We start from the raw sequence: 26,486 nt of genomic DNA, 5'->3' as shown, positions 1-26,486 counted from the left end.
AGTGGCTTGTACTTTATTTCCAACTAAGATGTAATGGATCTTTATTGGAGGCAAAATAACACTATTGGGTTTAATTCATGTACAAATGATTTTCTAGTAGACTTAAGGTATGTTATGGAAAGATCCTTAATTTGGAAAACCTCAGGTCCCGAGCATTCTGGATAACAGGTTCCATACTTGTATTGGGGTTTATCTAGTCCCTAATCATAGTGATATTTATTCAAATTATTAGCACTTAAACCTTTATTTGTGTCTGGAAAGGGTTAACAAGCACCCCCCCGCCCGTCCAACAGGCAGTCTCCATATGGTCCAATGACTAATTCTTCTACTGGTCCAAATTTCTTTAGGGCATCTCCTTTGGGTTAAGGTACTAAGTAGATCCCATTAGATCTGTATATGGGCAGGGAACAGTAATTGGAATGCAATTATTCAGGCAAATGGTTCTGGGGATTGTCAGAGGAATTTTGGGATTCTGCCTTAGATTAGATGAAAAGTTGGGGTGTCAAAAGAGCTCCCTGAGTTCACCTCCACTGAAGGGCAATACCCTGAAACCGTAAGTCTCAGAATTTAGACTGAATTCACTTCCCCTTCTGTGGCTCTCAAATGCCTGTTGGACTACAATTCCCAGCATGCCGATGTAGCACAGTGCAGCTCCGTTACCTAAAGTGGCCCAGAAAGTTTAAATTACAAATTTGAATTTACTCCTGTCAATGTTGGGCAAGTTTGAAAGTCTTTGATGTTGGGAAGAAAGTTGATTCATGGTGTTTATAGCTTGAAATACTTTGCCCTCGCTGGCTCAGCTATACCATGTATTATATAATGTGTTTGGGAATATACGGAATGTATCATTGTAGGTAATGCTGCAAAGACCCCCTCCATTTGGCTTCCAGTTCCCGTATGGTGAGCCAAAATGAGGTGATTCAAATTTTTGGCCATAAGTTTATGAGGACTAGTAGGACCACCCAGGGGTGGGTTGCAATAATGGGCCAATGTGGTCCTTGCCTCCTGGCAGAGGATTTTCTACCCTGCTTGATCGATATCTGATCTTGATTGGCTGGGAGTGTAGTTAATGAAAGGAGAGTTTGCTGGGTACTGGGGAAAAGACACCATCAATATGACTAAACCTCTGTTTGGTGCCGTCTGCCTCTTTGATGGTTTTTGAGTGATCCCCGCAGGGTTCCCTTTAATGTAGAATTACCCACCCACCTTTTACTTTTCATTTGATCTTGGAACATCAGGCATTTCTTGTACTTATTCTAGGCACAATTACACCTTACTCTACCTATGTTTAATAACAACAAAACTAAAGGTAAATATGTTCCCTAAACTTGACTTTCAATGGAGAAAAAAATAAGGACAGATCATAGTGTTTATATGTGTTTTGGAGTTGCCATGTTGACCATGCGGTGGTGTTGACAGGGATGTGAAAATAATTTATTACATATTTGTTATACCTAAATATATCTCCAATTCTCACTCGGGTATTGCTATGGTGATGTTGAGTTTGTGGGCAGAGCAAGGTAACCAGGCCCAATTTACTTGGGCAAGGTCTACAGCAGCTGGAGAATAATGTGTGTTCTTCCCCTTCTACTACCTTTTGTTTGACATGATGGCACAGTACCTCCATTTATTCTCCTTGGTCGTCATAAATGGCCACCCTGGTCCTCAAAGATGTTCATCTTGTTTGGTGAGATCATGAAATGTGTAGATCTTTGCCCTGCTTGGCCATCCGGATCCAGGCGTTTGCCAGCAATTGGATATTAACGGAGGCCTATACAGACTGGTCAGGAGATGACTGGATCAGCAAATCAATTATGGTTCTTGCCCAAGGTAGATATTAAGCCAATGGTACAACAGGCTGTCGTTAGGCCCCATACACACTAATAAGCTGCTGACTAAACATGGAACATTTTGAGGCGAGCACTTGAGTAGATTTTTCTTTAAAGTTGGAATTTGTCTCCTCTAGGTGTACCAGGATTGAGGGCTTCAGTGGATACCTTTAGCATGAGCAGCCTTTGCTTAATAGTTATGATAGCTCTCCTGGCTCTGGGAGTGGTATCCTTCCATTTTCTAGTACTTGAGAGCTGGAAATTCAAGAAAATACAGGCAACTAGGTGCAAGAAACCTACAGGCGAGTTTATAACTTGACATCTGATGTCCATTGGATAGCTCTATCCCACTTCTAGCAGTGGGCACCAAATCCAGGAAATTAATTTGCTTCCTGCAATTTTTATCAATTATAATCCTCAACGTATGTGTCAGTGCTGTCGGTAGTTTGCATGCTTCATATATACAAATAATAATGGATACAGGAGGGTCCTGCCCATAAGAGCTTACAATCTAAAAATGCTTGTAGTAGTAGTGCATCTTGCATTATAACTATTCAACTTCCACTCCCTCCTAGGTATTTCAATACATTTGCCATATTTCTTTCTGTTACACCAGGTTCTTGTTTTTCTCGCAGGCTGGCTAATACTGTGACAATGTGCCGTTCTATCATTTTGTGTTATTTCAGATTTATAGGAGGTAACAATCCTCTGCTGATTGCTGCTAACAAGGGGATTATTAGATTTAGGGGTATTATTTATTTTCTGCTTTGGCCGCATTCATTTCCAGATGTGATTTATCAAATGTTATCTGGAATAGTGAAGGCCAGCAGCAAGAAGTCAACCCACACCCGATTGTAACCCACCCATGTTCAGCCTGTCCCAGTGAGCTATTATTCTTTACATACTTGTGTCAGACCCATATCTGGCTTTTCCAGAGGGGGCAGGAGAAAGTATATAAAAGAGTGATGGTGAGCAGAAGAGGTGCATGCCAGGGGCAGATTTACTATACACTTACTATACACTTGCCCCCCACATCTCCCCCTATGTCTCCTCCCCTTCCCCCTATGTCTCCTCCCCTTCCCCTCTACGTCTCCTTATATTACGTCTGCCTGCCCGCCCCCTCGGGTGACATCAGAGATGGATAGGTCAGGCACAGATCTATAAATAATGATGTTTGGATCATGTTTTGGAGCAGTTGGGTTAGAGTCGGGAGCTGGTTCTTTTTTGCCAACCCGCACATCGATAGGCTGAAGAATCTGCGGCCGAGAAATGCCTACGTGTAATGTGTAATGTATCAAATTGTAACAGTAGTCCTGTAACGGACTTCAGTAAGCATGCTCATTAGGGCAAGGCCAGATGTGGCGTTTTTGCGGCGTTTTTACGCCAGACGTAAATACGCATAAACTGCACGACCACTGAAACTAATGGAAAACGCAATTTTCAATGTCAATTCACACAGGGCGCTTGCAAGCTGAAACCCGCCACAGGACGCCAGTATTGGCGTTTTTTTTAGCAGAAACGCCAATACGTCAAGAAACTACCAAATCAATAGACTTTACGGGATCTGCATGTTTGAAAACACACTTTGTGTAAATACGCCGCGTATTTTAAATATGGCGTCCAAATTCTCAATGAGAACAATGAGAAGTGCATGTTGGGAAAAGAAACCTACGTGCTCAAAAACGCGTGTTGACAGTCGCATGTGGTTTCGGTGGCGTATTTACACCTGGCTGTTCTTTTTTAAAAACGCAACGTAAGAACGCCACGTCTGGCCTTGCCCTTAGGGTCTAAACCTGCTGCCGCCCACAACTGCCAGCAACTAATGTATCAAACAGACTAGTAAGTTAGGGCAGCAGACTCAGTAGGGACTGCAGAGAAATGCCAGCAACGAATGTAAGAGTGTTGCCAACCAGGCTTACTCAGCGGCTACTTGTAAATTTGAGGGGGGGAATCATTTTACAAATGTAATTTTTTTTTAAAAATAGTAAAAAAAAATAAAAAATAAATAGATGATAGGGGCTTAAAATGGTGCATGTCCTAGTAAACCTTTGTTCAATCACGACTTTAAGGGGCCGATTCACCAAGGGTCGAATATCGAGGGTTAATCAGCAAAAAACATGCGCAATACAACCATTTGCGAAAAATATGCGCGAACTTTATAAATGACCCCCTCTGCGATCGCAGGATTATTCCTTCGATCGAATGATTAAATCCTTCGAATCGTTCGATTCGAAGGATTTTAATCCAACGATCGAAGGAATATCCTTCGATCAAAAAAACTTAGGAAAGCCTATGGGGACCTTCCCCATAGGCTAACATTGAGTTCGGTAGGTTTTCGATGAGGAACTAGGGGGTCGAAGTTTTTTTTTAAAGAGACAGTACTTCGATTATCGAATAGTAGAACGATTTTTAGTTTGAATCCTTCGATTCAAAGTCGTAGTCGAAGTAGCCCAAAAAACACTTTGAAATTCGAAGTATTTTTACTTCGAATCCTTCACTCGAAGTTAGTGAATCGGCCCCTAAGTATTGCTCATGGTGCTGGGGCACAAATACCAACATTATTCTCTGTATCATCCTATCCATTTGCCTTGTGCCCGACACCGAGTAATCAGAGATCACACCATTCATCATCCTGACCGCAGGAGCTCTCATCTCATTGTCCTCCCAGTCATATCTCTCACAAATCACAGAGAAGCCCCTCTCCACCCCCACAGCTCTATTAGGCAACTAGAATTTCCTATTTATCTCCCAGCAAGCAGGTGATGAGAATGCACAGGAGTTAAAAGCATTATAAAGCATGGCAGGGTCAGCTTTTGGCAGCGCAGAAGATAATACATATTTAATGGGGCTCTGGGATATTGTTATGTGATTGGCTGCAACTGTGGTTTATTGGATTGGTTTATAGTGAGCACCCATCAAACTTGGTCCCTCAGGCAGCAGAGTTAGTTATTGCGCCCCTTTGCTGCCCATATGGTATTGAACATGCCATGTAAGAGATCTATTATAGGCAGTGGTGGTGTAGGGGTCCATCAGTACCATCCCCATTTCTCCTGTCATTCAATATAAATGTCACTATCTCGCCAATGGAGGGATCGTTCGACGGCTTGCGCTGATGTCATGGACATGATAATAATAATAATAATAATAATAATAATGAGGGGATTTGGGCTCAGGCACAGGAGAAAGGCACATATATTGCTTTTCTGCATTCATTTCTCATGCTATGGCAGGGCAGACAAACCGAAACACCAAAATACGCACTCATAACAGATTGGCGTTCTAAAGTTTAAACAGTCCTTTGTGTGGGCTCTTATTTGGTCCCAGAATCCTTTGGGTGGCTCTTATATGATCCCCGAATCCAGTCTTCCCCTTTATCACATGTTGTGCGATTTGCCTTGCGCTCTACCCACTTTAATCATTGTTGCTATCATGTGGCTTTCCTGATCTTCCTTACTTCAACAACTCCCAGCATTCTCTGTTACAATATTAAGAGGAGGGATAGGTTAGGGCACACCCAGTTAAGGGCAGACACAATCAGGGCTGATCCTGCACATTTTGCCACCTGAGGCGGACTTCGTTTTGCCGCCTCCCCACGGCACTCACTTTTCCAGACGGGTAGGGGGGTCCACTTCACTTGTGCAGAGCTCGAAGTTGCACGTGCTGCACTAGAAAAGCCGAACTTTCTGGTTGAAAACCGGAAATTCGTCTCTTAGTTACCAGGAGTTGCCGCCTGAGGCGAGTGCCTCAACTCGCCCCATTGGCGGAGCGCCCCTGGACACAACTTCAATCCAAACATGTGACCAGGAAGCCCCATTTAGGTTCACAGTTCATGACTGTCTGGCCTATATGGGACCATTGAGAGATGCAATGCTGATAACTGTAGCAGTGAATGCTGGGAGCATCCTAATGGCTTCCACACACACCCCATGCACCTACAGATATCCCCCATGTAATAACGTGTATTTTATCCTGCATGAAACCTGCCTTTATCTGATGAATGACTTTTAAGGTCAGATCAATATCAGTCCCCTGAAGACGCCGCTAGTCATGTCTCTACTAATGCCTATTCAGTTGATGATTCATGGCTCGGGGTCCCTGGGGGGAGTGTTTAATTACAGCTCACACATGCCAAGATGTCGTCCTCACACCTCCTTTAACTGTCACTGTTCAGTAATTAAACAGGGGAGTCGGGGATTTAGCCACTCAGAGAAAGCCTGAAGCTGACAATAGGTAGGGCTGACACCTGGAGCCTGTATGCCTGACGCCCATGTTATTAATAGAAAAGATAGTTCTAACAAAGAAAAAAACATACCCTGACCCAAGGCCAGCCCACCTGACTTATATGTGACGTAATTAAGGTGAGAGTTCTACTAGTAAGCGCCAATCTGTGATGGAAAATCTGCATGGGGGTGTAACTGAGAATACAGCCCGCTACTTGTCTCTAGAAACCATTGCTCGGCCCAAAGATCCCAATCTGCAGGTTTCAGACTGACCCTCCCTTTACTACTGGGGTAGACATGATGGGCTTCACATGCAGCCTTATGCCAACACTGGTCTTGCCTCACTATAAACTGTGCATTTTTTTGTCCCTTTGAAGTACTATAGCAGCAGATAGATAGATAGGTTATAGGTAGATAGATACGATGGATAGATAGATGGATATCATAGCTAGATTATAGATAGATGGATACCATAGCTAGATTATAGATAGATGGATATCATAGCTAGATTATAGATAGATGGATACCATAGCTAGATTATAGATAGATGGATACCATAACCAGATTAAAGATATATGGATACCATAGCTAGATTATAGATATATGGATACCATAGCCAGATTATAGATAGATGGATACCATAGCCAGATTATAGATGGATGGATACCATAGCCAGATTATAGATAGATGGATACCATAGCCAGATTATAGATAGATGGATACCATAGCCAGATTATAGATAGATGGATACCATAGCTAGATTATAGATAGATGGATACCATAGCTATATTATAGATAGATGGATACCATAGCCAGATTAAAGATATATGGATACCATAGATTATAGATAGATGGATATCATAGCTATATTATAGATATATGGATGCGATAGCTAGATTATAGATAGATGGATACCATAGATAGATTATAGATAGATGGATATCATAGCTAGATTATAGATAGATGGATGCCATAGCTAGATTATAGATAGATGGATACCTTAACCAGATTATAGATAGATGGATACCATAGCTAGATTATAGATAGATGGACGCCATAGCTAGATTATAGATAGATGGACGCCATAGCTAGATTATAGATAGATGGATACCATAGCCAGATTATAGATAGATGGATACCATAGCTAGATTAGATAGATGGATACCATAGCTAGATTATAGATAGATGGATACCTTAACCAGATTATAGATAGATGGATACCATAGCTAGATTATATAGATGGATGCCATAGCTAGATTATACTGTAGATAGATGGATACCATAGCTAAATTATAGATAGATGGATACCTTAACCAGATTATAGATAGATGGGATACCATAGCTAGATTATGGATGCACCAAATCCACTATTTTGGATTCAGCCGAACCCCTGAATCCTTCGCGAAAGATAAATCCTGAATTGTATATGCAAATTAGGGGTGGGAAGTGGAAAACATTTTTACTCCCTTGTTTTGTGACAAAAAGTCACACGATTTCCCTCCCTGCCCCTAATTTGTATATGCAAATTAAGATTCAGTTCGGCTGGGCAGAAGGATTCTGACGAATCCGAATCCTGCTGAAAAAGGCTAAATCCTGGCCGAATCCAGAACCGAATCCTGGTGCATCCCTATTGTGGATAGATACGATAGCTAGATTATAGATAGATGGATAATGCATTCAGTAAGTTATGACTTTGTGTCTAGGGAAACAGTATGGCAGCTCCAACCCATAGGTTTAAATACACTTTTACAAAGAGAGAATTTACAGTTCTGATGAGCGTGGGTTTATAGCAGGATCCTGCTTATATCCAGTAAAATTTTTAACATCCCTGCACTGTTATTTTCCATTGTGCTGCTGCTTCCTCGGCCCCAAGGGAATGCTCTGGGCAGCAGTGATTAGGAAGCGATTGAGGAAACGAGTGATATAAGACAATGCTGATAATACTAGTATAAAAATCCCCTTCCCCTTGCTTCAGAAAAAACAGAGCCTCTCCCAACTCTATCATTTGACCCGACTAACGGGCAAACTGCTATTTCCTTGTTGCAGACATCATGGCCGACAAGGATGGCATCAAGCATGGCGAGGAGGAGGTGGAAGAAGAAGTCGAACTGAACTACAAGGCCCCGGAGATGAAATCTCTGCAGGAAATCCAAGAGTTGGATAAGGATGACGAGAGCTTAACCAAATACAAGCAGGCGCTGCTGGGCCAACTACCTGCCCAAGTGGGTAAGTCAGTAATTGTGAATATGATATAAGTGCACTCTTGTCTAGGGAATGTGATTTGTCTAAGTTGGGAAACTGGGCAGCAAACTGGAAAATGAGGTTCAATGCTGATAAATGCAGGTTATGCACTTTGGCAAAATAATATAAATGTTATACACTAAATGGCAGTGTGTTGGGAGTTTCCTTAAAGGACCAGTAACCAATTTTTTTTTACAAAAAATTAATTGGTATAAATCGGAAAAAAAACACCAAGCCAAATGAAACTTCTAAATTGCAAAGTCTTTTTAAAGAAATAAGTTAAAGAAACTCCACTTCCGCTTGTGAAAGGGCATTGATCCATTGTGCGGCGCTGGATTTCTCCTCCCTGGCTCCGATATTCTTCTGACAGCATGTGAAGGAGCGGTGGTCCTTGGAAAGTCTGATGCGCTGGTGAGGTCGCAGGCAGTTTTTCTTCTGGCAGTCGAATCAGTGCGAACTAGCCCCATTGCCTTCACCACAAGAGGAACACCAAGGCTTGAACTTGCAGGGGGCGCCCTGCGGAGGAGGCTGGAGGAAGAGCAGGAAGCCACAGAAGAAGTCGATGTCAGCAGGCTCCCCAGCAGCAGTAGCGCCAGCAGATGAGGTAGCGGCACTGGTTCGTCCTCTCCTCGGCTCCCCTCCACGCAGACTGTATGTTCTCCTGTGTCTGCTGCGTGCATGGGAATGCTAGTTATATGCGCTGTACCACCATCCCGCCAACTCCCCCACATCCACCTGGACTCAGGCTGACCCCCCATGTGGCCTCCTCCAACCGTGTGCAGCAGCCCCCCAACTAGATAGTACTTGTCCTTTCTGAAGAGGAGCGGAAGTGGAGTTTCTGTAAGTTATTTCTTAAAAAAGACTTTGCAATTTTAACGTTTAATTTGGCTTGGTGTTTTTTGGTTTTTTTTCGATTTATACAAACAAATTTTTTGTAAAAAAAAATTTGACGTTACTGGTCCTTGAAATTAGATGGATCTTGGGGTTTTTGCTATAGTAACAGTATCACAAACTGAGGAGGTGGAGGCCTTCAGCACCATGAGTGAGCCAAAGAAGATGCAAACCGCTCTTATCAGCTTCATTTTCCAGTTGCCCATCGGCACAACAACTGAACGCAGCTATGAGGCAACTCTCAGGCCTGGGAATTGCTCACTAAACAACTCTGTATCCCCTTCATTGCGATGCTCATGCACTTAACCCAAGATACGCTGGAAAGCTATAAATAAAGCCTAAAGACAAATTCAGGTGACTGTTCTTAAAGGAGACGGAAAGGTTCAACTAAGTAATCTTTATCAGAAAGGTCAATATAAATACACCAGTAAACCCTCAAAGTAATGCTGCTCTGAGTCCTCTGTCAAAAGAAACACCAGATTTCTTTCCTTTTATTATGTACTCGTGGGCTTCTGTATCAGACTTAAACCTTCTTTCAGCTTAAACCTCCAGGGCTTGGGCTTGAGCATGCTCAGTCTGCTTCCTCCCCATCCCTGCTGTAATCTGAGCCCAGATCATAAACAAACAAGTTTTTTGGTCACTAAATTCTGTCTCTTGGGGTTGCTGCGCAGCAACCCAGAGAATGACTGGAGAAGCAAGTGCCTACTCCACTGGGAAGCAGCTCTGTATATGGAGCACTCTTCTTATGAGGATTTTCAGCTGCGCTGACAGTGGGAGGGAAGGAGCAGCTCTAGATTTATACTTTGAATGGCTCCATCACTCCTGCTTCCAGCACAAATGCACTGGATATAGAGTCAGGTTTTCCAGCCTTCCTGACTGTCTGTTTGGCCAACTCACAGGCCAGTTTGTCAGCCAGTTTTGGATCTGTAAAGCTAGCGTGGAGGGACTCGTACAAATTCAGATATTGGCCTGTTTGGAGGACCAAGGCCTCTGAATTGGTGCGGCTGTCTACGTTTGACTGGTGGTGGGTAAGTGGGGCCTTTTTGACTAATCATCCCCAGCATCACTATGATACATATTTAAAGGAAGGATCTAAAACAATTAATTTAAAGACATGCACAGTATCTCACTTCAAACATTTATGTGTGCAAAATCACCAATAACAATATAAATAGCATTAAGTCATTAAAAAATTCACATGAAAAACCTTCTCCATATCACACCACAAGGCAGTGTCTCCCCCTTTGCATACCTCATGTTGGCCACTCCCTCCTGATGCGTTTCGCGCTATTGGGCACTTCATCAGAGGAGGTGTGGCTATTACTAGTCCTATCCCTTAAAGGAAAACTATACCCCCAAAATGAATACTTAAGCAACAGATAGTTTATATCAAATTGAATGACATATTAAAGAATCTTACCAAACTGGAATATATATTTACATAAATATTGCCCTTTTACATCTCTTGCCTTGAACCACCATTTCGTGACTCTATCTGTGCTGCCTCAGAGATCACCTGACCAGAAATACTACAACACTAACTGTAACAGGAAGAAGTGAGGAAGCAAAAGGCAGAACTCTGTCTGTTAATTGGCTCATGTGACCTTACATGTGGTCTGTATGTGTGCACAGTGAATCTTACGATCTCAGGGGGCGGCCCTTATTTTTTTAAAATGGCAATTTTCTATTTATGATTACCCAATGGCACATACTACTAAAAAAGTATATTATTATGATAATGGTTCATTTACATGAAGCAGAGTTTTACACATGAGCTGTTTTACTCAGTATCTTTTAATAGAGACCTACATTGTTTGGGGGGTATAGTTTTCCTTTAAATACCCGCACAATCATTTCATACATATTACAGGACATACAAAAATTCATCTAGTGCCCTGGTCACAATCAAACCTTGAATTGCAGAGCAACACAACCGCAATGCTATGGTTTCCCCGTATACTGAAAAGAACTAATGCACAAAGGCGTCCCGCGAGGACGAGCCCCTCTGTAAGCCGCCGTACAGCCAGTGAATAGCAATGAGGACTCAGCTGGCGGCGCTTCCCTGTGCCAGCGCAGATGCCTAACTGCTTTGTGCGGATGATTTATCACTAGCGGAGAAGAGCACTCAGCAGTGGGATGTTACCCAGAGATCCTTTGCATGTTGGAAAGTGCTTTGTGTAATACCAAGTGAGCATAAAATTGCGGACTAATTGATTTAAGAGCCGGCAACATTCATTCTCAAGTCTCACTGCGAAGTAAAGAAACTGTCAGCTGTGTAAGCTTAGAATGTTTGTATGGCAACCACTATTAAAGGGCAAGTGATGCAGCCATAAAGTACTAACTAAAGCCTAACTAAAGGAGTAGGTAGAAATGTTGTACATTACGTTTTGTGCTTCTGTACCAGCCCAAGGCAACCACAGCCCTTTAGCAGTAAAGATCTGTGTCTCCAAAGATGCCCCAGTAGCTCCCCATCTTCTTTTCTGCTGATTCACTGCACATGCTCTGTGCTGCTGCCACTTACTGAGCTTAGGGACCCACTCACAATATACAGTACACATAGAACAGAAATGTCACAATATAAGGCTGATTAGTAATTAATACAGATAATTACTACATGGCAGCACAGAAACCAGTGCAATTAGCATCAGAATTTAATAATCAGCAAACCTGTAGCATCAGCTTATATTACAGCCAGGGAAGCTCATTTTCTGCTGGATAATTAGTGACGAGTCCTAAGCTTAGCTTCTCAACAGCCAATCAGAGCCCACTGAGCATGTGAGTGTCACAGACACTTTCCAAGATGGTGACCCCCTGTGACAAGTTTGAAGTCCTGGATCATTGCTGCTATTGACAAGCTCAAACTTTAGCCTCGTGCAATAAATTCACTATATAAAATATGGCAGTTTTATCCATATTCATTTTTAGCGTTTAGTTCTCCTTAAATATGCCTCCTGTTGAACAAAGGCAAAAGCTGGTTTGTACCATTTATCCCAATAAAGGGATTTATCTGGCAGTAGGGAAGAGAAGAGGAGACATTGTATCATGCTTTATAGAAATGATGGGAGAGTTCATTAAGTGTAACTGTATAGAAGGCCTATATACACTTACGGTGTACAGGTATGGGATTAGTTATCGAGAAACCTTTTATCCAGATAACTCTAAATTATGGAAAGGCCGTCTCCCATAGACTCCCATTTTATCCAAATAATTCACATTTTTAAAAAGGATTTCCTTTTTCTCTGTAATAATAAAACAGTCGCTTGTACAGGTATGTGACCTGTTATCCAGAATGCTCGGGACCTGGGGTTTTCCGGATTTTCCTGGGGATCTTTCCATAATTTGGGTCTTCTTGCCTTAAGTCTACTAGAAATGAATTTAAACGTTAAATAAACCCAACAGGCTGGTTTTGCTTCCAATAAGGATTAATTAGATCTTAGTTGGGATCAAGTACAAGCTACTGTTTTATTATTAGAGAGAAAAAGGAAATCATTTTTAAAAATTTGGGTTATTTGTATAAAATAGAGTCTACGGGAGACATTCCGTAATTTGGAGCTTTCTGGATATCGGGTTTCTGGATAAGGGATCCTATACCTGTACTTGATCCCACCTAAGATATAATTAATCCTTATTGGAGGCAAAATCAGCCTATTGGGTTTATGTAGATATTTTATTAAACTTTATGTATCAAGATCCAAATTACGGAAAGATCAGTTATCCGGAAGACCTCAGGTCCTGAGCATTCTGTATAACAGGTCCCACACCTGTATATATCCTTATCTAGGGAAAGCAGAAGGAAAGAAATGTTTTGTGTACAAATACTTTGCTGTATATTTAAAGGGCCACTGCACCTCTAACTTTTATATTTCTGTGTTGGTCAAATGTGAATCGTAATGGTTCCCTCTTGTTTTATGAAGGTGTTGCTGGCTCAGCTGGCAGTTTTAGCCTTTCAGTCTCATTGGCCACCTCCTTCCTGTCTCATTGGCCACCTCCTTCCTTATAATTTGCAGTAGGCTGCCTATTGTGTTCTAATCTCCTGACAAGAATGGGGGCATAGCCGAGAAGCACAAGATTCTTGAGAAGATCCAGTCCAGCAGACCCATGCCCCACCCAGATTTGCCTACCCTCTTCCAGCCCATGGTTGATTTATATCCCGAAACAAAGCCATGCAGAAGTGACATCACTGTGGGCCAGGTGTGATGTCACCCACAGGATGTGGATCAATCAGTTTACAAAAAAAAAAATAGGGGTGGTAAATTCACCCAGATTAGAACTAGAACCTTACCTGGGTACCCTCCTCCCCGACAGGAAACTATACTTATTTTACAAACATTAAATGAAAACTGAATATTTCCCCTTTAACTACAAAAGGTTAAACTCAATCTAGTCCCTCTTGTCTATACAGGCTGACCACAGTAACAAAACCATTCTGTGTCTCGGAAATGTTCCTGACCCAGTCGTTGACTTTTTGGCTTGTGGGTGAGAGGAGGAGAAAGAGAGCGATGGGGGTTAACCCTGCGTCTCCTCAATTGCATTATACAAAATACCTTACAGAACCCATTAAGATATCTCTGTTTCCTGATTGGATTACGGCTTTTGTTTCTTGCCAGTAATGTCTGCCCTTCTTATCTAAGCTCTTTTGTCTTTCCCCTCTCTGTGATTAGCGGGCGGATATTGGTGCAGCTTGAGAGTGATTGATGGAGCAACTATGGGGCGGTTGAAGTACCCGAAGCCACCACTGCTGATTTCAATTCATTTGAATGTGAAAACTAAATGCACCCCAAAAATGTGCGGTACGAGGGCAACTTATGAACTAAAACTCCATAGGCACACCATTGTCTTTCTAGGTCTGAATCTGATCAGGGATTTTGATTGAATATCCTGTTGGTGGACACATCGACCTTGAACTGGATTTTATTTAGCTGTAGTATTAACAATATTCCATGCTCCGGAGGAGCTTATTTTCTAGGGTCCCTATCCCATTCACTCAATGGTCCATTTCATCAGGATCCAAGTAGCGAAGAAGTACTCCAACTCCGCCAGGCAATGTTGGAGCTTCGAATACTTCTGCATTAAATGTGATAAAGGCATTGCCTGACTGAGTTGGTGTGCTTCTTCCCTACTTGGAACCTGGTTGGTAAATTGGGCTTGGAAGCTGGCAGGGATATGAATGCACCCTGCAACAAGAAGTAAGTGGTGTGCTGCAAACGGCAGCCGCCGGGGGGACAGTTGTAGGGGGCCCTGAGGGTAAGGGGGCCCTGCCATGCCACACTTACTTGATTAGCCGGGCCCCCCATCTTGCTGACTTGGGGAAGACATGGACGTTTAAGGGGCCTTGGCCACCAATTTTTTTTCTCATGTGGGGTCCTAGCCACCGATATTTTTTAATGGGGGGCCCTGGCTACAAATGTTTTTTTATGGGGGGCCCTGACCACCAATATCTTTTATTTTTTATTAACATGTGGGAACCCTAGCCACCAATATTTTTTTTGTTTTTTTACTGTGTGGTGGGGAGGGCGGACCTGTAGATGGGGCTTGTGGTGGGCGCAGCCCAGGGGGCCCAGGAAATTTTGTCGTATGGGGCCCTGTGATTTCTGATGGCGGTCCTGGCTGCAAATGAAAAGGTGCAGTTTCATCAGGAGCCAGTTGACCTTGGTGTATCATTTTAGAGTGTGGAAGAAAGCAGGAGTACTTGGAGGAAACTCACACAGACACAGGGAGAACATAAAAACTCTTTACAGATATTGCCCTGGTCAGGATTGAACACAGGACCCCTGTGCCTGGGTTCAGTCCTCACCAGGGCACTATATATTTTCATTTATAGTTGAGTGCTACATTATTTACATTAGTGATGTGCTGGCCAGCCAGAAGCCTACACAACCCGCTCGTAGGTGGGTCCTGCCTGACACTTACAATATATTTGCACCGCTGGTGGATTATTGGCAGTGGGGTAACTGTAGAGGAATTAGACCCCGCAGTCTCAGGGGATACTGGGAAACACAGGGGCCTGGGGAGCACGGGGTCCCAGACTGCGCAGTCTGCTTACTCTATAAGATAACCCCCCTCTCCCCAGCCACTCTCTTGCCTGGTATGCAAGTTGGGGTGGGAGTGGGCGGAGTTGAGACAGAGTGGGGGCAGAGACAGGATGGGAAGTGGGTGGGATCAGAGTGTGCCAGGCCCTTCTGAAGATTTTTTTTTGAAGGGGGGCCCACACACACTTGTTATGCCACTGGTTCGGGCCAATCGCTTCCTGCTGCGCTTCCTGCATCCAGTGGTGTCTAATTATAGACGCCTGCCCCGCCCCCTCTATAACATCAGAGTCCGGGCATCGTGGGTATATAAATAGACACAGACCCACGTGCTGGATCATGAAGGGGCAAGTACAGGTCAACAATTAGTCTACCGCACATCAGTAATTTATGTCTGCAGAGGTGCTCTCCAGCTGTGCCTAAGCGCTATTGGGGTGGTAAAAGATTCCTATAACTTGTAACCAATCAGATGTTGGCTTTCAACAAGCAGACCGTGTAATGTTTCCTGGCTTGTTGGATGCTATGGGCTGCAAGTACTGGAGCTCCTGTAGTAACATGAACACCAAGAGTTGGTGCCTCCTCAGACTAGCGGTAAAGCCATTAATACTCTGCTGGCACACGGCTACTGTATCTGGCACTGGGCCACAAAGCACTCTCGTAATCCAAGTGATGGATTGGCACAGAAAAGCTAATACTCTGTCCCAGTGACAAACTGCTTTATAAATACGTTAATGGGGATATATAGCCTGATCAATATTCTGCATTCTCCTCTCGGAATACATAGCGCAAATGCCATCACTCACACCGTGAGCCGAATTAGTCATATCCTCGGCAGCAGCTCTGAAAGTTGTTTAGTGGAACCAGCGCTCATTTCTAATAGTTTCCAATGTGACCCCCGGCCTCTTGTGTGGGTCGCTGGTGCTTACAGAAGAAGAATATTCCTCCCATTTGGGAATATAAACGGATCAGGCTTTTCTGCTACACCAAAGTCTTCCTTAAAGGGGAACTCCACCCTAAAGCAGTATTATGCAAAATGAAACAAATGGGTAGAATGAAAGATCATTTTATTTGAATATATCTATATGGTGGGAGACATTTAAAGGCCATAAGAAGGTCTCTAAACACGTCTTTTGACTTGTGGCACCGGGACTGGCTTGACTTAGGATGGCTTTTGCCATTGTCATACTATACCCGCGAACAATGTAGGTCTCAATAAAGGTCTCAATAAAAAGATACTGCATAAAACAGCACATATGTAAAATCTTGCTTCATCTAAATAAACCATTTTTATAATAATATACTTTTTTAGTAGTATGTGCCATTGGGTAATCATAAATAGAAAATTGCCATTTTTAAAAACAAGGGCCGCCCCCTGGAATCGTAGGATTCCTGGTGCACACAAACAGGTCTGGTCACATGAGCCAATTAACAGACAGAGTTCTCTCTTTTGCTTCCACACTTCTTCCTGTTACAGTCAGAGCTGCAGTATTTCTGGTCAGCTGATCTCTGAGGCAGCACACAGACCATCACAAAATGGTGGTTCAAGGCAAGAGATGTAAAAGGGCAATATTTACTTAAAGGGGTGGTTCACCTTTAAGGTAACTTTATGTATGTTATAGAATGGCTAATTCTAAGCAACTTTTAAATTGGTTTTCATTATTTATTTTTTATAGTTTTATAGTTATTTGCTTTTTTCTTCTGACCCTTTGCAGATTTAGAATGGGCGTCGCTGACCCCTTCTAAAAAGCAAATGCTCTGTAAGGCTACAAATGTATTGTTATTGCTACTTCTTATTCCTCATCTTTCTATTAGCCCCTCTCCTATTCATATTCGTCTATTTAAATCAATGCATGGTTGCTAGGGGAATTTGCACCCTAGCAACCAGATTGATTAAAATGCAAATTGAAGAGTTGCTGAATAAAAAGCTAAATAACTCAAAAACCTTAAATAATAAAAAATGAAAACCAATTGCAAATTATCTCAGAATATTACCCTCTACATCAGTGATCCCCAACCAGTAGCTCGCGAGCAACATGTTGCTCTCCAACCCCTTGGATGTTGCTCCCAGTGGCCTCAAAGCAGGTGCTTATTTTTTAATTCCAGGCTTGGGGGCAAGTTTTGGTTGTATAAAACCAGGTGCACTGCCAAACAGAGCCTCAATGTAGATTGACAATCCACATAGGGGCCACCAAATGGCCAATCACAGCCCTTATTTGGCACCCCATGAACATTTTTCATGCTAGTGTTGCTCCCCAACTCCTTTTACTTCTGAATGTTGCTCACGGGTTCTAAAGGTTGGGGATCCCTGCTCTACATCATACTAAAAGTTTATCTCAAAGGTGAACGACCCCTTTAAATATATATTCCAATTTGGTAAGATTCTTTAAAATGTCACTTAAACTGTTGCTCAAATATTAATTTTGGGGGTATAGTTTTTCTTTGAATACTGTTGGGGTGCCAACCAGAATCTCGGCCGTAAAGCAGGACACAACTGCTGGTCTGTGATAGGAAAGCGATCGACACGGTCACATGACTAACAGGAGGAAATACACAATCTCAGCCGTAAAGCGTTGCTGCTTTGTTAGAGGAAAAGAGACACAGTTGTATGATATAACAGGAAATACACAATGGCACATTTTCAGTCGTTGGACAATTATGTGTAACTAACAATACTGAAAGCAGCATCTGGCTGTTTATTTTTTCTGCACTGCTGGTTCTGACTTCTTGAAAAATGTAGCAAACCTGCCTTTAGACTTCAGTACCCATTTTTAAGATTCTCGTTCTACTTTGAAACTGTTCCTTGAGAGAGAGAGACAAGGTCACGGGCAGATAAGCTATTGCTTTAAAAACACATCTGCTTCTCCTCCGAGACCTGGAACAAGGGGTCCCTTGGCGAGGGCTGATTGTGTGTAATTGGTTTTAGGAGGCAGCTGCTCTCATTTACAGATTAGATTGCTCCTACAGGTTCTGCAACCGCTCATCGTTGCTACTATTAGATTCGTTATATATGTGGAGGGGGGGGGTAAAGGCTCACCGCTTTCTATGTTTTTATTGGGGAGTCGCTGGCTTTGAGCCAACCAGCCTGCCGTACATTTTCTGAAGAAGCAGAGGAGGTAGATGAAAGGCTAAGCGATACCAGTGTGCAGACTTTTTAGATTAAACTGATCTTAAAGGGGAAGTAAAGTCCAAAATAGAACAAGGCTAGAAATGCTGTATTTTGTATACTAAACATAAACATGAACTTACTGCACCACAAGCCTAATCAAACAAATGATTTATGCTTTCAAAGTTGGCTACAGGGGGGTCACCATCTTGTAACTTTGTTATACATCTTTGCAAGACTAAGACTGTGCACATGCTCAGTGTGGTCTGGGCTGCTTCGTCATAAATTATCCAAATAATTTCTGCTGGAAGCCGAAGACTGATTAATAATCAGAATATACAGACTGCACTGGGTCCTCTGTTGTCATGTAATCTAATGTGGATTTTATAGTTTTTGTATTATTTAATACAATTTTTCTCCAACTCTGCAGAACCAGTGGCTGCAGCAAAATAATCCTCCAAATAGAATCCCAGTTTATCTGTTTAAATCTGGCTCCATGATCTTTGTCCCTTCAGCTGGAGTTGGAAACGGTAAAGGGGATGTAAAGGCAAAAATAAAATCCAATACAAATCTCTACACAGTCACCGACTGCTCTACAGGGAAACAAACAAAGCTGCTTGAGTTCTGCATGGCTGGGAAGTAAGGTGGGGGCTCCCCCCTGCTGTTCATAAGTATGATTGTTTCCCTGCAGAGCAGTTAGGGACTGTCTGACCATTCCTATCCACAGCAGTAAATGAAGGGAGAATTTCACTGCATACAGTCAGGTTTCTTATAAAAACGGTACACATTTTTTAATTAAAGTATAATGGAGATAGGATTTTATTTGTTTGCCTTTACATGCCCTTTAAAGCCAAAAGAGGCTTAAAGCCCCCCTTCCAAGTTGAGGATCTTGTGGATCATCAACACCAATGGCAACAATTGGATCATTACCCAAACCCCTTGGGAAAAGACCACACGGTGCTGATTGATCACATGAGCCCAGTTTGGCCCGGCATTTGGGTGGCCAGATTGGAGAGTTTCCCTACGATGAATCTTTATTCATTCCAAATGGGCTGGTGCCTTTACGGTGTTCAGATTGGGCAACTTCTGAGCCCTCTATTGATCACTTTGGCTTGCAGCTTCATTTGTGGAAACAAAACTCATTTTCTGTTAATTTAATTTGTCTTTCAGATCCTAACCTCCCCAATGTTCAGGTAACAAGGCTGACCCTCATCTGTGACGAGGCCCCTGAACCAATCACAATGGACCTTTCAGGTAAAGCATTTCTCTTAGTTCCATAGACCAACCATTTTTGTCTTTTCACCCCTGTCCCCTATGAGTTATACAGGGAACTCTGAGTATCACTCATGTATTATAAGGGATAATGTACCCCCTACTATAAATGATAAGGATATTAGAAGTCACTGAGGGGTTGTTCTGTGACCATATAAAGGCACAAGGCTGCAGGCTGAGTTATACAGGGAACTCTGAGTATCACTCATGTATTATAAGGGATAATGTACCCCCTACTGTAAATGATAAGGATATTAGAAGTCACTGAGGGGTTGTTCTGTGACCATATAAAGACACAAGGCTGCAGGCTGAGTTATACAGGGAACTCTGAGTATCACTCATGTATTATAAGGGATAATGTACCCCCTACTGTAAATGATAAGGATATTAGAAGTCACTGAGGAGTTGTTCTGTGACCATATAAAGGCACAAGGCTGCAGGCTGAGTTATACAGGGAACTCTGAGTATCACTCATGTATTATAAGGGATAATGTACCCCCTACTGTAAATGATAAGGATATTAGAAGTCACTGAGGAGTTGTTCTGTGACCATATAAAGGCACAAGGCTGCAGGCTGAGTTATACAGGGAACTCTGAGTATCACTCATGTATTATAAGGGATAATGTACCCCCTACTGTAAATGATAAGGATATTAGAAGTCACTGAGGAGTTGTTCTGTGACCATATAAAGGCACAAGGCTGCAGGCTGAGTTATACAGGGAACTCTGAGTATCACTCATGTATTATAAGGGATAATGTACCCCCTACTGTAAATGATAAGGATATTAGAAGTCACTGAGGGGTTGTTCTGTGACCATTTAAAGGCACAAGGCTGCAGGCTGAGTTATACAGGGAACTATTGAGTATCACTCATGTATTATAAGGGATAATGTACCCCCTACTGTAAATGATAAGGATATTAGAAGTCACTGAGGGGTTGTTCTGTGACCATATAAAGGCACAAGGCTACAGGCTGAGATATACAGGGAACTCTGAGTATCACTCATGTATTATAAGGGATAATGTACCCCCTACTGTAAATGATAAGGATATTAGAAGTCACTGAGGGGTTGTTCTGGGACCATATAAAGGCACAAGGCTGCAGGCTGAGTTATACAGGGAACTCTGAGTATCACTCATGTATTATAAGGGATAATGTACCCCCTACTGTAAATGATAAGGATATTAGAAGTCACTGAGGGGTTGTTCTGTGACCATTTAAAGGCACAAGGCTGCAGGCTGAGTTATACAGGGAACTATTGAGTATCACTCATGTATTATAAGGGATAATGTACCCCCTACTGTAAATGATAAGGATATTAGAAGTCACTGAGGGGTTGTTCTGTGACCATATAAAGGCACAAGGCTACAGGCTGAGATATACAGGGAACTCTGAGTATCACTCATGTATTGTAAGGGATAATGTACCCCCTACTGTAAATGATAAGGATATTAGAAGTCACTGAGGGGTTGTTCTGGGACCATATAAAGGCACAAGGCTGCAGGCTGAGTTATACAGGGAACTCTGAGTATCACTCATGTATTATAAGGGATAATGTACCCCCTACTGTAAATGATAAGGATATTAGAAGTCACTGAGGGGTTGTTCTGTGACCATATAAAGACACAAGGCTGCAGGCTGAGTTATACAGGGAACTCTGAGTATCACTCATGTATTATAAGGGATAATATACCCCCTACTGTTAATGATAAGGATATTAGAAGTCACTGAGGGGTTGTTCTGTGACCATATAAAGACACAAGGCTGCAGGCTGAGTTATACAGGGAACTCTGAGTATCACTCATGTATTATAAGGGATAATATACCCCCTACTGTTAATGATAAGGATATTAGAAGTCACTGAGGGGTTGTTCTGTGACCATATAAAGGCACAAGGCTGCAGGCTGAGTTATACAGGGAACTCTGAGTATCACTCATGTATTATAAGGGATAATGTACCCCCTACTGTAAATGATAAGGATATTAGAAGTCACTGAGGGGTTGTTCTGTGACCATATAAAGGCACAAGGCTGCAGGCTGAGTTATACAGGGAACTCTGAGTATCACTCATGTATTATAAGGGATAATGTACCCCCTACTGTAAATGATAAGGATATTAGAAGTCACTGAGGGGTTGTTCTGTGACCATATAAAGACACAAGGCTGCAGGCTGAGTTATACAGGGAACTCTGAGTATCACTCATGTATTATAAGGGATAATATACCCCCTACTGTTAATGATAAGGATATTAGAAGTCACTGAGGGGTTGTTCTGTGACCATATAAAGACACAAGGCTGCAGGCTGAGTTATACAGGGAACTCTGAGTATCACTCATGTATTATAAGGGATAATATACCCCCTACTGTTAATGATAAGGATATTAGAAGTCACTGAGGGGTTGTTCTGTGACCATATAAAGGCACAAGGCTGCAGGCTGAGTTATACAGGGAACTCTGAGTATCACTCATGTATTATAAGGGATAATGTACCCCCTACTGTAAATGATAAGGATATTAGAAGTCACTGAGGGGTTGTTCTGTGACCATATAAAGGCACAAGGCTGCAGGCTGAGTTATACAGGGAACTCTGAGTATCACTCATGTATTATAGGGGATAATGTACCCTCTGCATTAACAAAGACAATGGGATACTGGGCAAATGTTTTTATAAATCCAAGGAAGACCCTTTTGCTTTCATGTAGGGGTAAAGTTATTTCTTATAACATAAAATGTTGTAATATGTGACATTACTAAACCATTTATTATAATATATTGTGTTTGTATTTGGCAGTACTTAGTGTTACCTGCTGTGTCTGTACATTTATGTTGCAAATGTGCTTTTGTCTTTGCAGGGGATATCAGCCATTTAAAGGAAAAGCTCTTTATATTAAAGGAAGGTGTGAGCTACAGGGTTAAAATATGTTATAAAGTAAGTTTTGTTTTGTAAGATTGACTGACCAATTGAATACCATGGTACCATTCATTTATTGTAAGAGACTTTCAAACCTGCTAGATGTCACATGACTGATTAGGGGTCACTTTAAATGTTGCCTTGTGGAAATATGATTAACTATTTGTCCTTTTTTCCCATAAAATGGCATTGACGTTCCTCTGTGTGTTTGTTGTACAAAGGTGAACAAGGAGATTGTTTCTGGCCTAAGATACGTCCATGCCACATACAGGAAAGGAGTTAAAGGTACGTGGCACTTAACTATCTGTCGCTTTTCTTTTTGTACAAGATTTAGAATACAATCTATGCAGCAGATAGATCACTGGGGTGCTGCCATGGCTGAGATCCTGAGAAGTGATTGGTTGGATATTTCTAAGATTACCTCGTTAGAACAATTAAAGGGGACATATTGTGTAAAAACAAGTATCTGCCAGTGAATTATAATCCTCCAACTATAGCAGGAATGTGCGTAAAAATGTGTTTTTGGGTTGATTTATTGAAAAATTCCCCCAAAATACAACTAGCCCTGTCCATCCATTCCACTTCCGCTGAATAGTCTGGCTGTGCAGGGGAGCCGGTGGCACTCGGCTCAATGTACTGTAGGACAGGAACCAATCAGCAGCTAGCAGGACCTGATAGGGAACTGAAGTATGTCTGTGCTTGTGACTGCAGGGCTGTGATTGGCTGCCCCCCTTCTGCTGTGCTTCTGGCAGGGATCGTTAGGCGACACCCACCCCTCACTTAAAACACAGACAGGGGGCGTTGCAGATCTACAGGGGAGCTCCAATAAAGGGGGACTTGTTTTATATTATTATGATATTAATTTTTAGCCCCAAGTAAAACCAGCACCATAATATTATCCATTTTGCCTACAAAATGTAGGTTGTTTTTTTTTTCCTATTATATATGTCTCCTTTAACACTCCTCCCGCAGACCTGGATTTATTCCTTCGGCACCCCTAGGTCCTAGTACCCAACGCACATGCCAATTCAGCCCCACCCCCTTTTGTGATGTCAGATCGGTGGGTTGTGGGAAGGTCTATAAATAGAGCTGCCGGGTTGGGCAGGGTGCAGGTTGGGAGGGGTCGGGTGCATATTGGGAGGGGTCAGGTGCAGGTTGGGAGACTTGTTTTATATTATTATGATATTAATTTTTAGCCCCAAGTAAAACCAGCACCATAATATTATCCATTTTGCCTACAAAATGTAGGTTGTTTTTTTTTTCCTATTATATATGTCTCCTTTAACACTCCTCCCGCAGACCTGGATTTATTCCTTCGGCACCCCTAGGTCCTAGTACCCAACGCACATGCCAATTCAGCCCCACCCCCTTTTGTGATGTCAGATCGGTGGGTTGTGGGAAGGTCTATAAATAGAGCTGCCGGGTTGGGCAGGGTGCAGGTTGGGAGGGGTCGGGTGCATATTGGGAGGGGTCAGGTGCAGGTTGGGAGACTTGTTTTATATTATTATGATATTAATTTTTAGCCCCAAGTAAAACCAGCACCATAATATTATCCATTTTGCCTACAAAATGTAGGTTGTTTTTTTTTTCCTATTATATATGTCTCCTTTAACACTCCTCCCGCAGACCTGGATTTATTCCTTCGGCACCCCTAGGTCCTAGTACCCAACGCACATGCCAATTCAGCCCCACCCCCTTTTGTGATGTCAGATCGGTGGGTTGTGGGAAGGTCTATAAATAGAGCTGCCGGGTTGGGCAGGGTGCAGGTTGGGAGGGGTCGGGTGCATATTGGGAGGGGTCAGGTGCAGGTTGGGAGGGGTCGGGTGCAGGTTGGGAGGGGTCGGGTACAGATTGGAAGGGTGCAGGTTGGTAGGGGTCGGGTGCAGGTTGGATGGGGTCGGGTGCAGATTGGGAGGGGTCAGGTGAAGGTTGGGAGGGGTCGGGTGCAGATTGGGAGGGGTCGGGTGCAGATTGGGAGGGGTCGGGTGCAGATTGGGAGGGGTCGGGTGCAGATTGGGAGGGGTCGGGTGCAGGTTGGGAGGGGTCGGGTGCAGGTTGGGAGGGGTCGGGTGCAGGTTGGGAGGGGTCGGGTGCAGGTTGGGAGGGTCGGGTGCAGGTTGGGAGGGGTCGGGTGCAGGTTGGGAGGGGTCGGGTGCAGGTTGGGAGGGGTCGGGTGCAGGTTGGAAGGGTGCAGGTTGGGAGGGTGCAGGTTGGGAGGGGTCAGGTGCAGTTTGGGAGGGGTCAAGTACAGTTTGGGAGGGGTCGGGGTGCAGGTTCTATCTCCCTGTGCAATATAACCCAAACTGACCCTTTTTAAAAATGTCCCCGTGATTTCTCTCCACAGTTGACAGTGAGAACCACATGGTTGGGAGCTACGGGCCCCGAATTGAAGACTACGAATTCCTGACCCCCTTGGAGGAGGCACCCAAAGGCCTGATAGCCCGGGGCACCTACGTCATCAAATCCAAATTCACGGACGATGACAAAAGTGACCATTTGTCGTGGGAGTGGAAATTGGCCATAAAGAAAGAGTGGAAAGACTAGGGAGGTGCCCCCATATAATTGCCCCTTTCTCTAATTGTGCTGTTAATTACAGGCAGATATTACCCCTCCCATATTCAAATATACAAGGCATATCTTGGTTTCTACATCTGTTTTCTAATAGTTACTTATAGTTTCTAAAAAGAATGTAAAGATGGTATTTAATAAAAAAAAAAAACACCTAAAAACCTATAACTGAATGTTTGTTGTGGACAGTGAGCCGTTCCTAGAGTTAACTCAGTCTGTCCCGCCCCCCATGTTGCCGTCTGTGTTGCTTCTGATTGGCCGATGCGGAGACACTGCACGGGAAGTGGGTTTTAATCGTGATTGGTCAAGGATCCTGTGTGTTTTTTTATGTTCAACCAATGTGCATATGTGATGGAATATAAAGTTCTGCTGATAACGATGGAAGCCTTGATTGGAGTGTGTTTGTACCTATACACTTTTCATTTCTCCTTGGTATGATACTGTGATGGGTTAAAACTGATTACAGTATATGACCTAATACATGGGCAATCTAGAGGTTGATAGACGTTTGTCAGGATGTGATTGGCTACTTTGAGCAGTCCAACACCTTTCTGTATGATAGTGACATTACTCTGTAGTGGGACCGAGCTCTAACACCTATCTGAAAGCCTGCAACCCTAATGCTAATTGCATGCTGTAAGAAAGGATTCAGCCTTGATTTTCCACACTGGTGATTACAGGTTCTGTAAGTAACCTGTTATCCAGAATGCTGAGGATCTGTGGTTTTCTGAATAAGGGGTCTTTTCATAATTTGTATCTCCATGCCTAGTCTACTCCTTTAAACAAGTGAGAGTAATTTTATTATATTGGAGTCTATGTGAGATGGCCTTCCCATAATTGAGAGCTTTCTAGATAATGGGTTTCCAGATAACAGATCCCATACCTTTACTAGTTTATTTGCCTTACGTTCAGTTCAGCCACAGCACGTACTGCGTTGGAATACTTATTTTACCTGTGTGTTAAAGGGTGGTTGACCTTTAAGTTATAGAACGGTCAATTCTAAACAAATTTTAATTAGTCTTCATTATTTCTTTTTTATAGTTGTTAGAAATTATTTGCCTTCTTCCAGCTTTCTATAAGGTCACTGACCCCAACAATGCTCTGTAAGGCTACAAATATATTTGTATTACTCATTTTCTATTCAGGCCTCTCCTATTCATATTCCAGTCTCTTATTCAAATCAGTGCATGGTTGCCAGGGTAATTAGGACCCTAGCAACCAGACTGTTGAAATTGCAAACTGGAGAGCTGCTGAATAAAAAAAACTAAATAACTGAAAATCCACAAATCATAAAAAATGAAAGCCAATTTTCTCAGAATTTCACATCATACTAAGATTTAAAGGATAAGTGAACCTTTAAAATAAGTGAATGTAAAACTGATGAGGGGGCTATTCTAAGCACTTTTGTAATGTACATTCATT

The 26,486-nt window shown here is 42.7% G+C and overlaps 1 protein-coding gene across 1 annotated transcript in view; it reads left to right on the top strand.

Annotated features, from left to right (window-relative positions):
- arhgdig.S (Rho GDP dissociation inhibitor (GDI) gamma S homeolog) overlaps positions 1–25,085 on the top strand; it is a gene marked incomplete at its 3' end in the record, with an annotated part of 48,459 nt that extends 23,374 nt beyond the window's left edge. Inside the window, 5 exon segments of the mRNA NM_001094028.1 lie at positions 8,096–8,275; positions 19,481–19,564; positions 22,438–22,514; positions 22,718–22,781; positions 24,841–25,085. Of these exon segments, the coding sequence (NP_001087497.1) occupies positions 8,101–8,275; positions 19,481–19,564; positions 22,438–22,514; positions 22,718–22,781; positions 24,841–25,040 (600 nt within the window). The 5' untranslated portion in view covers positions 8,096–8,100.
- Between the last annotated feature and the right edge of the window lie 1,401 nt (positions 25,086–26,486).

The sequence above is a fragment of the Xenopus laevis genome, chromosome 9_10S (assembly GCF_017654675.1).
Source record: "Xenopus laevis strain J_2021 chromosome 9_10S, Xenopus_laevis_v10.1, whole genome shotgun sequence".
In the NCBI taxonomy this organism is placed as follows: domain Eukaryota; kingdom Metazoa; phylum Chordata; class Amphibia; order Anura; family Pipidae; genus Xenopus; species Xenopus laevis.
The sequence above is the reverse complement of the archived record's forward strand: the minus strand, read 5'-3'. Positions and strand labels throughout refer to the sequence as shown.